General features: G+C 38.7%; 1 protein-coding gene across 3 annotated transcripts; it reads left to right on the forward strand.

The window, feature by feature from the left end:
* The first annotated feature begins 325 nt into the window (after positions 1-325).
* Positions 326-11,037, forward strand: TYRP1 (tyrosinase related protein 1). Of its 3 annotated transcripts, none has more exons than XM_075019695.1 (8): positions 326-440; positions 1,084-1,554; positions 3,932-4,254; positions 5,620-5,824; positions 6,796-6,963; positions 8,507-8,686; positions 10,060-10,206; positions 10,773-11,037. In XM_075019695.1, exons 2-8 carry the CDS (start codon positions 1,173-1,175, stop codon positions 10,976-10,978), a joined length of 1,611 nt encoding a protein of 536 aa, XP_074875796.1. In that variant the 5' UTR covers positions 326-440; positions 1,084-1,172; the 3' UTR covers positions 10,979-11,037. The 3 variants fall into 3 exon arrangements, with proteins under 3 accessions (XP_074875796.1, XP_074875797.1, XP_074875798.1); XM_075019696.1 differs by having other exon boundaries at positions 377-599; XM_075019697.1 differs by having other exon boundaries at positions 414-479.
* Positions 11,038-14,126: the final 3,089 nt, after the last annotated feature.

Below are 14,126 nucleotides of genomic sequence, written 5' to 3' on the forward strand. Positions count from 1 at the left end.
TAGCACCTGCTCAGAATTTAGCATTTCAGGATACTCTAGTATGATCATTGTCATTTTATGTGATTATCAAAAGAAATAGTTAAACTCAAAGCTGTAACTTTAGATTGGAGTGTTTAATTTTCTAAATAACACATCTTTGACACTCACTTCACTGATCTTGAAAATACCATTTGAAAAAATTTATTTTTTAAAAAAAATCTGTTAAAAGTGAATTTCCCCACTGTTCTTTGTCTGTTTTCAAGTGAGCCTTTCTTTGCAAGTAATTAAAAAAAAAAAACCTTCACAGTTGTTCTGTTTTGAATTCAAGTATTTGTCTCTGACCTTTGCTAAAACTTGTAAAATCACAAGGAGATAAGCATGAAAGAAATCATGTGCTGTTCAAGTACTTAAAGTCCAGGGAAATGCACTGAAGTAGAAAGGGGATTAATAGAAGAAGGAGGGTGAGGCCAAGCTGTACTGTGTTGGTAGAAGAAGGATTAGTAAGCAGACTGAACCAGGAGAGAAATTAGCAGTGCTTATTTTGGGCTAGACACAGCTGTAGGACGTACAGAGATAGAACAGGATCTCAGCAGAGGAGAGGTATCAGAAAGAGGGAACAGGTACAATGCATGAAGCGTTGTAACTTCACTTTCTGGTGGAGCTGCCATTAGAGAAGAGCAAGGGAACACAGAGGGGAACTGCTGAGCAGAGAACAAGATACACTAGTTCAATGCAGAAAAGAAAGGCACAAACGGGGGTAGGGAGGTGGTGAAACAAGAGGTTCAAAAAATTGGTGCCTTAGACCGGTTTTAGCATGTTGTGGTAGTGAAGTAAATCTGGCTTGCAGGTGTACAATGTGAATGAACATTCGGGAAGCACTTAGAAGTCAATGTGCAAACATAGCTCTAGGAAATTACTATCTTTTGTGCTGATAATTAGAGAGGAACATTAGCGTCTGTAGTCAGAGCTGTTTGCTTTTCCAGTTAGAGTATCAAAGTGCAGGGTTCAGATGCACTTTCTGGGGTGGAAAGGGTAGCCTGGAGGTTTGTATCGCTTGTTTTTATTCTTCTATCTTTCTCTCTCTCTCCCTCTCTCTCTCTCTAGAGGTAGCTGGGTGTCCCATCGCAGGAGAGAAGTCAGCGTGTGTGGACAGCTGGCTCTCGGAAGGAGCCGGCTCTGCTGGATCTGCCATCATGCCGCTCCCCATGCTGCTGCTCTTTTCCCTGCCACCGCTTCTTAGCATGCTTGGCCAAGCTGGAGCTCAGTTTCCTCGCCAGTGTGCTACTGTCGAGTCCCTGAGGAGCGGCATGTGTTGCCCAGACTATTTCCCTGTGTTTGGGCCAGGTACTGACCGGTGCGGTGTGTCTACAGGGAGGGGCCGGTGCGTACAGGTGACTGTCGATTCGCGACCCCACGGCCCACAGTATATCCATGATGGGCGGGATGACCGTGAGCAATGGCCCATACGCTTCTTCAACCAAACGTGCCGGTGCAATGGCAACTTCTCTGGTTACAACTGTGGGTCATGTCGCCCTGGCTGGAGTGGACCTACCTGTAGCCAACAAATCAATATAGGTAAGAGCATGGGAAATATGACATGAAAATTGCCTGTTGGCAGTGCCTGCTTCTAAATGTACTTAGCGTATTTCTTTTCTTTACAATACAAAAAGCCCCTTATATTTATTTAGCAAATCTACATTGCCGTAGGGGTTATTAAGGCAGCTGATAGATGAGTTGTTCAGCTTGTGTACCAAACACCTACATTTACTACCCAATAACAGGAAGAAACAAAACCTATAGTCAGTGCAGGATTAGAACCAAGTCCATTAAAGAATAGAACATCTAAGCTGAAAAAAATTGTATTCTTTGGAATTATTTAAGAGTGAAACAATGTATATAGACATGTCTGTGTGTTTCAGAATATGGGAATAATACTCATCTAGATATCATGTTTAATAACTTGTGAGTACTTTAAGTGTGACAGCAGCTCTTTTGGTTAAAAATCCCTTAATACGTTTTTAAACTATGTACCTGGCCTTGTAAATTTTTACTCACCTAGTTGCTGTCATTGTCTTTAAAAGCCTTAACTCATGACTATGAGCTGTTCAGATGAATCAACACAGGGACTGGTGAGTCTTTCTGAGAGTCCTCCAGTTTCAGTTTAGTCCAGAACACCAGTAAACAGAGATCTAGAATTTTTTTAAATGGTTATAAAATCCTTGTGGGACTGGAAAGATGTTGAATATTGTAGGTAAACTGAAAAAGACAAGCAGGCTTGGGGACAGATCCTTGTTCTTAAGTCAAAACCGTCTGAATGAACAAGATTTCAGTCTTTATTAGTGAAAGTTTTAAGGTGTTATTGAAATTCTGTAAAAGTCATAATCCCCCAAATGAGTGATGTATTCTGTTGACATGAGAAACAACAGGTCTCTAGCAGAAATGTGCAGTGCCTTTTGCAGAAATAGAAATCAGCATTGCCATTAATTTCACCAGATAGGAAACACTCCATGAACATGAGTGCATGTTCCAGAAAGGTTTTACAAAGGATCAATTACCAATTCAAAATCTTAACACTAAGATTCCTTAAAAACAACTTATTGAGGGCTGTGGGAAAGACTTTAAGATTTTATTAATTCTTTGAGCTCCAAGAAGCAAACTAGAAAGCAGAAAGTATGACTCATGAATTGAATCTGCTAAGCCAGGTTGCACCCTCTGATGCTCTGGCTTGTTCTCATTAACAATGATGACTCTGAAAAATAACCAAGAAATAAATATTAGCACACACAAACTTAGCAAAGCAAATCTGGAGATAAGCAAAAAGCAGCTTTAGCTGATTTTCTAGGGTATACAAAAGCACTTTTTACTTTTCTCATTTATTAAATCCTTTACTACTCAGTAAAATGTTAAGCGAATCAGATTTATCATGCATGACAACTTGAGTTTAAATAGTGGAAATTAGCTTCTTATTATGCTTTAAGTTTCCACATGGAGGTCACCTCTTTTGTCCATCCATAGAGCTGGACCCTGCTGCTGAGGCTTTAGAAATAATTATTGGATTAGTGTTGGCATATCCACATAAAATAGCTGTAAAATGCAGTTTGGTGCCTTCATATCTTCTAAATTCATGCTTAACTTTAATAATAGCCCAGTATTTTTTATAATGAAAATGAGTGCATATTGAAGAATAGCTATAAGGACTTCTACCTGTGTGTTAGTCTAAACTTAGTGTGAAATCTCAGTCCAGGTGAAAGAGTGCTGGACTGGAACTGAGGTGATGTGGACTCTTTTCCTCTTGCTGATATACTGGTATTTCAACAAGCCAATTTTCTTACTTGTTTCACTGTCTATATGTGGAAAATTATATTTTTAAATGGTTTTCAGATATACTGCTAAAAAGGACTAGTATATGGCTGTTGCTAACAGCAGGTAATGACATTAAAGAGAGGTGTTGTACTACATGAAATTCACAATTCACAGTTCCCTGGTGAATCTGCCTTTTTTCCTACAGTGGTTCAACCATAAACAATGTACTTCTTCACTAAATTGTCAAATGGTAGAGCTTCTTATTATAAATTGCTATACAGTATTCTCTTCTTGTAAAGTATTACCACAGGAAACCTTACATATATTGGATGAAGTTCTGAAAGGTTTGTGTGACAAAGAACTCTGTCATTTCTCTGACAGGATGGAAGGGTAATCTGTAACAATACTTCTAAAAACATTAAGCCCACAAGGTTTGGGGCTCTATTTCTATTCAGCTCAACCTTTCTGGTAATAAATAACATTTGCTATTTATGCTCGATATTCTCTGAATTGCCCCAATAAAAAATGGATGAATGCTTGAAGAAAAAGGGACTTGCCCAGAATTATTAGGAGCAAAATAAGTTAGTCCTGTGAGATCAGGCTTGAGTGTCTATTACTTTGGTAACTTGCTTTCTCTGTACCCTCACAGTCAGGAGGAATCTTTTGGATCTCAGTGCAGAAGAAAGGAGGCGTTTTGTGAATGCCTTACACCAAGCTAAGGTGACAATCCATCCTGACATTGTTATTGCCACACGAAGACGAGAGGAAATATTTGGACCAGATGGCAACACACCACAATTCGAGAATATCTCAATTTATAACTACTTTGTGTGGTCTCATTATTATTCTGTCAGAAAGACTTTCCTTGGTGCAGGGCAGCAGAGTTTTGGAGGAATTGATTTCTCTCATGAGGGACCAGCTTTTGTCACGTGGCATAGGTACCATCTACTGCAGCTTGAAAGAGACATGCAGGTAAAGTTCATGTTAATGTTAGGCCATGTGTTCATGCTATGTTTTGTGCAGTTAAAGAACTTCTCCCCACATTCCAATAGGCAAAAATGATAGCAGCTCTGTCTATAAATCAAAATAACTCTGCTTCAATTTCAGTAATTCATTAGGTATACCAAACCTAATAGAGTGAATTTAGGTTTTAGACTGTCATTGTTATAGAGATGTTAAAAATAATATTTCAATCAGAGTAATGGAAAGCATAAAAGTTACATAAAAAGCTCCTGTAAAAATAGATACAAATTCTAGATATATCCATAGAAGGCATTTTATTGGACCAACAGAAGTTATTGACAGTGTTATTTTTCATATCAAGGCTCTGATTCTTGACTAAGTTAGAGTAATCAAAGCTGCAGAAATTCTAAATAAAAGTATTACAGAAATGGCTTGGGGATTCAGAATCACATTTTATTTGTATAATTAGTGTAACTGGTGAGACAAATTAGTGTTTTGTTATACTCTGTTCCATAAATCAGTGATTCTCTTGTTTCCCTTTTCTTGCGTGGACCTATCCATAAAAGGAGTATATTATTTTATGGACCACCATCCTTCTTAAAGAAGAGAGAATTAAGTTTTCAAGGTCAGGATTAAATAGTTTTTGAAATCATTTCAAGTGTTTCCACTAGCTTCAATGGCTCTGCATCAGGCTGAGGCACAAACTCCCTTCAAAATCTTACATTTGACATCAGTGGCATTTCATTATGTGGAAGCCTTGAGGAGTTCTAGCTTTTGGTGATTTAATATATATTCCTATTTATGTTAGTAAACTTGATCATTAGTTAAGCTAATTTGGCTGGCCAACACATCCTGGTATATAAATATTGGAAGCCAGGACACACTCCAGAACTTTTCAACTCCAACCCACACTGGAACCAAACAATGACAATTTGAAGAGCCAGTATCACTTTTCCTTACTTTTCCATCTTCTCAGTCGCTCCACAGTTGGCTTAGTTATTCCATGTGCTACAAACACTGCTGCTGTTCACAGGCCATTAAAAATATTTAGAGAAATGGGGTATCCGTATTAAGTGTTGTTTCTTACTACTCACAATATGGTTTCATGGAAGAGGTACTGTCTTATTAATGAGGGAGAACAATAACTCAATCCAATAGTCCAACTATATGTTCTGTTGAACACAGCCATCAATGTGAAAAACTACAGAAAGCTATTACATAGATTTCATAGATTTTCCATAGATTTTGTCTCCTCCATGAGGCAGTACTCTGACTCTTACTAAGATGTATTTAACTTTTTTATCATCCTTCTAGCAGTAAATGTTATACCTGTATGGGGCACACATGTATTAACACCATATTTATGTGGCTTAGAACATGCTGCAGGACCCCAGTTTTGGACTGCCCTACTGGAACTTTGCAACAGGACAAAACACCTGTGATATCTGCTCAGATGACTTGATGGGAGCTAGAAGCAATTTTGATGTCTCTCTTATCAGCCAGAACTCAATCTTCTCTCAGTGGCGAGTGCTGTGTGAAAATATAGAAGACTATGAGACTCTGGGAACCATCTGTAACAGTAAGTATGACTGCTGGCAAATATTTGGAGAGAAAAATCCTTTTAATAATAAATAAATATAATACTTTACATTGCAATGGCTTTTCCCAGCCAAAAAGTCTTAAAGTGGTTTTTGAATATTCTTGATACAAGTTTCATCAGTCTTCTGAGATATTTATCAGAGATACTGAGATACTATATACTGATTATCTGTCTTGCACTGAGGTACCAAGCACTTCAAAATTTGATCAGGAGCTTGTGGCAGAGCAAGACCTAAATGCTTTGACTTTCCTTCTTATGCAGTATCTATTCATCTCCTGTGCCATTAATAATTAAATCTGGCAGTGTCATTTCTTAACTGAAGCTTAAGTTTTCTTCTGACTACTCCACTTATCTCCTTCACGGCATTCTGCTCATAAAAGGAGAACATCTAACAAATCCCCATGTTAACTGTGGAGCATGTTTTGAGTGTGAAGAATATTGAATTGCAACACATCTACCTCAGCTACAAGAGCTAAAAAAAACCAGCAAGTTTCTTGTTTATTCATCACCTTCAAGCCACAACTCTGCATCTTCATGGAAATAGGAGGGAAAAATGGGAAAACCATAATATCGGGTTAGTCACCTACATAATCAACTATAGTCCTTTCCCCAGCTACTCTGCCAGGACATCCTCAAAACTTTTGTCCTAAGTCTCATCAATAAATCACATTGAAAAACTATAGAAAATTTTCCCAAAGCACTTACAGAACCACAAAATTCAGTAAGAGGTTTCTAGATGCTTTTTTAAATCCTGGTGCAAAGGACCCAGCACACAGGATCCCATGAAAATTCAAATTCTTTGCCTGACATGAAGAACTGGCCCATACATTCAGTTTATGTGTCATTTGCAGGGGATATTTTTTTTCCCCATGGTTCAGTCATTAGAAGGATGCATTCTGTGGCCTACTGTTTTGTACCAGTATTGTTTTCTCTCTTCTCTCCACCCCCAGGCACTGAAGGTGGTCCCATCCGAAGAAATCCTGCTGGAAATGTTGCACGACCTATGGTACAGCGTCTCCCAGAGCCCGAGGATGTTGCTCAGTGTTTGGAAGTTGGTGTATTTGACACTCCTCCTTTCTATTCCAATTCAACAGACAGTTTCCGTAACACAGTAGAAGGTAAGCACAGCAAATAAAAGGACCTGGAACAACTACAAATAAGTCAAGGGAGTAGGCTTGCCATTTTTCCTGTTGGAAGTATGAGTTTGGAGACAGTCTGTTGGACAGTAAGAACATATTGTTCTTAGCATTATTAGCTTAGTATTAAGTGGAAATAAGCTCTTGGTAAATTACTTTATAGCTTATGTCAGTTTTTTAAATGCATAAAATCCTCAAAAGTCTGTCACTGGCATACTAAGTAGAAACTAGCTGAAATCAAGTCCTTGTAACCTAGTAATAGGTTGCCACCACTGAAAACAGACAGCTCTTGCCTGTGGATTGATGCAGCTGCATCCTTAAACGAAGCAAAAAATTGCTCATAGCAGTTAGTCTTTTGTTTGAATTAAAACAAGCAAAAGAAAGCAAAACAAATTGTAAGCCTTGGTAGAACTTAATGAAATGGTATTGAAGTAGTAATTGAGGTCTGGGTACAGGACTTCCTGCTAAACACGTTAGTCCTTCTCTCTGGACCATATAACTCCGTTCTTCTCTAAGCTCTACACATTTAAAATCAAATTTTCAGTCTCTGGCATGTGAACACACACTCCCAAATGCAAAAACCAGCCTAAAGATTTGATTCATGCTTTTCAGCCAGTTTCCTGCCAACTGCTTCTGCACTTTAATAATCCAGAGTTTTTAATAGGAAAGACTAGGATTCATGAAAAAAGATTACCAAGTGACAGGTCAGATCCCTGCCAGGCCTGTAGATCCTCTGGCTCTTTCAAAGAGGCATAACTCCTACAACAGGGAGGATCTGCTCCATTTTATTTCTCTTGGAGAACAAAATCAAGAATGTGCACCAACCTTTTAAGTATATATGAAAGTTTTGGGTGCTTACCACATCTGACAAATGGGCTATCAGTATCTAGGTATCTAAACATGGCTTTAACCAATTAGCTGTATGGATCCCTCTCTGGAGAGTTTGGACAAAGCTTGAAAACAGAAGTTTTCATGATGCTTCAGATTCTGACATCTGACATGGAGTTTATGAGGTGTTGGACACTAACAGAGTTACATGGGGTATCTTCACTGTAAAAAAAAGAGCATGTGAAGCTTTCTGAGATGTGTTCACAGTAAGCATGGAAATGATGTGTGGAAACATAACAGCTGGCTCATTAGGATAGATGTCAAAATACACACACTTAAGTCAGCAGTTAGAAAACACACGTAACTATTTCCATTATGCTGAAAGATATGTAGGTCCCAAATATATACCTTTATTTTCATGCTATGATGTGGTTTATTTTGGCCATTTTTTAATTAGATCCCAGCAGCCTTGCACTCCACATTCTCAGCATTCTTTTGTAAAGGCTATTTTAATCTGAAAATTATGTATGCTAGGGAAATTTCTCAAATGCCGGTAGGTACTGAATTAGCTAGTCATTTATGTTAAACAAGTCAACACAACATGACAGCCTTTCAGAGAAAAAAGTATCCATCTGGGACTGCAGCTTCCAAACAAAATGTTCACTGGGATTTTTTGTGTTCTTCTTTGCATATTCAGGGTACAGTGATCCTTCAGGGAAATACGACCCAGCAGTTCGAAGTCTTCACAACTTGGCTCATCTATTTTTGAATGGGACAGGAGGGCAAACTCATTTGTCACCAAATGATCCCATTTTTGTCCTCCTGCACACATTTACAGATGCTGTTTTTGATGAGTGGCTGAGAAGGTATTCTGCAGGTAAGATGTATTCATGGACAGAGGCAAGATGGGTGCTTGTCAGTCTGTCGTCACAGGAGCTCAGCTGCTTCTTGTGGAACAGCAAGGTGCCCCTATGCTTAGGAGAGAGGACTGGAGTTTTAACAGCTCGTATAGTTAACAAAGACAGGGTTATAACAGGCAAGTTCCCTTCCTCACCCCACTGACATCCATTTTCAAATCATTGTCTGTCAAGGGACTTGGCCAGAGACACCATGCGCAATTCAAGAAAACAAAATGTGCAAATACATTGTCTCCATAAAGCAAAGGTAGTGTAACCATGGAAGGTTCAAATACTTCATGGACATTTCATTGTTGTGTGAACTAAATATCTATGTTTTTTCTCTTCAAACAAGATCAGATGCCATGCACACCCTTACAATTCATTTTGACCACCTTTGTGATTTACTACCAGCATTCCATCACCATTTCCATACCATTTCAAAGGATGGTCACTGTTGCTGCCCTTGCTTCTTTAACTCCAAAAAGAAGAGAGAAAAGGAATAAGGGCAAAAGTGAAGGAGAAGGAGGAAGGAAGGACAGAAGGAAGGAACTGCAAAGAAGGAAGAAAAAAAGAAATAAAGAAGGAAGGAGACTGGCATCAGTGAACTGAGGAGGGAGAATTCTGTGTAATCCTAATGTCTGTGCATTAGTCTGCACAAAGCAGCAACTGTATTCCTCTTAGGATAATCCAGCCACCTCTTCCTTCTTCTACAGAAGGCAGCTGCTCTTGCACAACTGAGGCTTCTTTGTGCAGCTTCCACAACCTGCCTCACATATTTTTCCCACATCAACTATCAGAGAGCAATTGTATCCCTTGTGGTACTTACATGACCTATGACATATCACAAGCTTTTGCATCATCTTACCAGATGCCTTCTTTTTTTTGTCCTTTTTTTTTTTTTTCTTCAGCTAACTTTCTCCTAATTTACCATAACATTCCAAAATAATTCCACTGGAGTCCATATCAGCTGCCGTCCTGAACTGCATGAGAGAGCTCATCACTATTACAATCAGACAAAGTCAGATTGTAGCAAAAAGGTTTTCCAAGTCCCCCATATATACATATTTCTCCTTTTCCATGTGAGAAGAAATGAAAAGCCCAACACAGGCAGAAAGTTTTACAATTTACTGGTGGTTTCTGTTAAAAAGCAGAGATATCATTAGTGGTCTTGGGTTTGGAGAGATCAGAGCCCTACATTCTGGATCTGTCACACCGGAAAACCAATCCTTCTAGATTAATTTAGGTTAGGAACAAAAAAATTGAGGTGCTCAAAACCCTGCTGGGGAAAAATGTAGTAGTGCAAATTATTTTGGTTTTATTTACAGAAGTGTGATTTGAATTTCAAATTTAGATATCTCAACATATCCACTGGAGAACGCCCCTATTGGACATAACCGCCAGTACAACATGGTGCCTTTCTGGCCTCCAGTTACCAATGATGAAATGTTTGTTACTGCACCAGAAAACCTGGGATACAGCTACGAAGTCGAGTGGCCAGGTAAACTGTCCAACCTAGACGCTTCCTCTTTTTTTCTCATCATGTCTTTCTCCCTTAAGTTTATGCGCCATATAACAAAGTTGGTTCAAATTTCACAAACAATATTTGATGCCTTTGTAAAAGTCTTTTTCTCTTTTCTTGCCTGGCCTTCCAAATCAGTTGTGTTTGGGATTTAGTACAGCTAAATAGCTACTCATGATAGATAGTTCCTGCATGAAGCTCCCACTATCCACTTCAATTTTTTGAGAAGTTCTTATTTGGATCTAAACCTTGCAGAAGGTCATTGTTCCTATAGAATATGCCTCCATTAAATCACTGCAGAGAATGCAAATCTCTCACAAACCAGATAGCAGAAGAAAGGTACAGGAGTGTTTTTACAGTGTAACAAGAGAGACTGAAATTTTCTCAGATTTTGGAACAAATATTACCAACCAAAATTTAAACTAGTTCTACTTCACAACTCATTGAATATGACAGATACTGAGCTTTGGTCTGTCCCTCTGATCTTTATCTCTACACTTGATATTTACTTTTAATAACTTTCCCTTTTGCTTTCCTTCCCATAGGTCGGGCTCTCCGTGTCACAGAGATGATAACTATCGCAATAGTGACTGCACTGGTTCTTGTTGCAATTATCTTTGCTGCTGCTGCATGTATTGTACGTGTCAAGAAAAATAAGGATGAGTTGCACCAGCCTCTTCTTACTGACCAGTATCAGCGCTACTCAGATGATTATGATGGCATATCAACACCAAGCCAGTCTGTTGTTTGAAGAGACAGCACTTTTTCGCATCTGACTGAAACTGTTTATTTTGCTGTATTTTATAAATGGTGGTCATCCATCTGCTTTAAAATAAAGAGCATAAACTGTCAGCTGTCTTGATATGTTTGCTTCAGGCTTCACCTCTTTCAAACACCTAGGCATCAATAAGTCACCTTTGCAATATTAATTCTGTGTTGATTTTAACAGCATTCCATTAATTCTTCAGGGCTCACCTGTAAGCCTCTTTCATGTGTATTTCTGTAAAATCTGGTAAAATTTAGTTAATTTGCTGACAGCCGATGTCATCTGACTTCATCTAGCCTTTATACCCAGAATTCTTTTATGAGGTACTTTTGTGAAAAGCTCAAGTCTGGAATGGGACAGAAGCAGAATACAAAATACAAGCAGACACCTTGGCTAGGCGAGTAGAAATGTGTTTCAAAATAGGAAGCATGCCAGGCAGGGAGCTACAAGGGAATTCTGAGGGGAACAGTGTTTGAAATCCAACTTTATTCACAGAACATAGTTTTGATCTTATTGCTGCTTTTAGGTGGATCTGTGAAAAGAGATTCACCACCGAGAAGCCACTCCAGCATTTGGACGCTTCAGATGTATGTTCAAACACAGCTGCCTGAAGGGGGCATCTATTTGAAAGGACAGCTGGCAGCAGCCTTATTTTTATTTTTATTTTTATTTTTCACTCTCTCACTCCCTTCCTCTCTCCCACTACCCGTGGCAGGGCATCCTCCCCAGCAATGAGACCTGGTTTCAATTCTCTCTTGTGGGAATTTAAACCCACATCTATTGTACTTTGAGAGAAGGCCCTAGGCATTAGGCTGTAGAATAGACTTGGAAAAATAGTCATATGCAACTGCTGTTGAATTTATTCAACATGAGCAAGTAGGAGGGCAACAAACTGACACCTGCCTTTACAGCCTGAGGCAGGGCTTAAGGAATCTGGCTTCAAGCCTCACCTTTCTCTCATCATAACTGGGTACCAATAAATCATCTGATTGTTTTCCTATGATGGCTTACTGAATCTAATTTAGCAGTCATTAGCTGACATACAGAGATGTTCGTGGGTTCAGACTAATGAATCCCACATCATGTACTCAACCCTCTAATTATCAGACTATAAAGTCAGGCTCTCTCTTGTGTCTCTTTCTGCCTGACCCCAGCCTCAACAGAAATGGCAGTAATTTGTATTGAGCTCCTTCAGTCTGAGGCAGCTCTCCTACATACTAAGTTATTAGGCAAAAGAAAGGGTCATGCCTTCTATGTGTTGCATTAACTTCAGTGGTCCCAGTGAGTACCAGGTGTACTCAAAGCACACTTACTCAGTTGCAAGGAGGTATGGAATTTAAACATTGAGAATGATGTAAATAGTAGGACAGGTACTCTTGGCTAGATGAGTGGAAGATGGGTTATGATCTTAACCCATCTTACCAAGCATGGGGCATGGACAACAACAAAAATTTACACACATAACTGATATTTACAACGAAAACTTTCACCTGTGGCACCCATGGCACAAAAGTAAATTAGACAAAGGTCTTTTGGGTTGCGCTTTTGGGTTTACAGCCTAGCCAATCAGTATTTCAGGTACAGAAGCAGCAGCTTGGATTTCAACTTAAATGCCTGTTTCTGCCATTCTTGCTTGTACTGAGTAGCAACTTAACAAATCATCCACTTTAGTGATTTCAGTGGATTAAAGCAGGGTGATCCAGTGTACTTTGGACTGGGGTCAAGAGACCTGGATTTTATTCTTAGCTCTGTTACTGACCTGCTGAATATTCTTAGCTAGCATATTTTTACCTCTGTGACTCATTTGACTCATTTATAAAATTAAGATAATAGAGCTTCCTTTATTAAGTGTTTTTACTTCAGTGGATGAAAAGTAGCATCCAGAAGCTTGATAGCAGAAGGAAAAATGCATGGCAAGACCAGATCTTGTGCAAAGAACATTAGCCATTAAAGCCACTAAATCCTTAAAGCAAAAGCATACACTCAAGTTTTGAACAGGCCATAAGTCTTGTGGATCAGAGAATGAGGAGAACTGCCTGCTAGTTACAGCTGTCACAAATAAATGAAGGAAGCAAGGTAGATTTTTATAGCAGAATTAAAAGAAAAGGAACAGCAAGCATAGGAATTAGACGGGGAGGGAAAGTGGAGAATTGTTTGTGTGACCCATTCTTGATAAGAGTCTCACAAGTCCTTCTTTCTTTGGTCACTATTTGCAGTACTCCGAACTATGTCTGGGTGTGGAGAAAAAGTTCCTGCCATTCATTGAAACTGCCTGGTGTCTGTTCCTGAGCTAATTTGATGGGGAAAATCTGGTTTAGGTTTGAAATCTGAAATGGCCAGCATATGAGAAAATTAGGAAAAATAAATGAACACCAGAAAATTGAGTGTGTAATAACTACAGGCTTTCACTTGTTATGTGGAGGCAAGAATAGGTAGCAGAAGTCACGAGGAGAAGAAAGAAAGTGAAAAGCTGGAAAAAAAGTGCTCACTGAGAAGTCCTAGGTGCAGCAATTATGAAGCATGTGATGTCATTTCTCACTGTGACTTTTCCTCCCTGTTCTTCTCATGAAGTTTTATTCATACAAGGGTTGTATAAGGCAGCTGTAAAGGGTATCTGGAAATGACGAGAAAATAGAGCTAAGTTCATGTTGAACTGATGACCATGCCAAAAGCAACTGTGGCATAGGTAGCAAAGGGTTGGCATCATTAAGGAAAAAACTGAAAGGAGCCTCAGATTGGAATATGGGCAGAAATCTCTAAGTGTTGTCAGACAGAAACTCTCACACAAATTAGAACTGCATAATTTATGTAAAATTTGGAGAATGCTGAATAAATATTGATAATGATGTTAAGGGAACAAAAATCCATGGATGTAATTGGTGATAGACCCTTTTTCCACAAATAGTTATTGGTCTAATGAAATGTCATATTGTTATTGCTTTCATTTAGATTGCAGTTACTGTATCACACAAAAAAAAAAAAGAAAAAAATATTTAGGCCTCTTAGGTATCCCCTACAACTAGAGTTGTTAATGATTTTTTATGTTTATTTGCCTTAATTCTCTAACAGCATCTGAGTTTGACTTTTGAAATTTATTTCTCTTATAAAAAGCAAATTATTAGACAGTAACTAG

This window comes from Buteo buteo, chromosome Z, assembly GCF_964188355.1.
Source record: "Buteo buteo chromosome Z, bButBut1.hap1.1, whole genome shotgun sequence".
Classification (NCBI taxonomy): Eukaryota; Metazoa; Chordata; class Aves; order Accipitriformes; family Accipitridae; genus Buteo; species Buteo buteo.

Excerpts from the sequence above, each read along its gene's own strand:
- TYRP1 (XM_075019695.1), top strand. The coding sequence starts at position 1,173 with ATGCCGCTCCCCATGCTGCTGCTCTTTTCCCTGCCACCGCTTCTTAGC. Across the intron at positions 1,555-3,931 it reads TAGCCAACAAATCAATATAG|TCAGGAGGAATCTTTTGGAT; the intron begins GTAAGAGCATGG and ends GTACCCTCACAG. Across the intron at positions 10,207-10,772 it reads CTACGAAGTCGAGTGGCCAG|GTCGGGCTCTCCGTGTCACA; the intron begins GTAAACTGTCCA and ends TCCTTCCCATAG.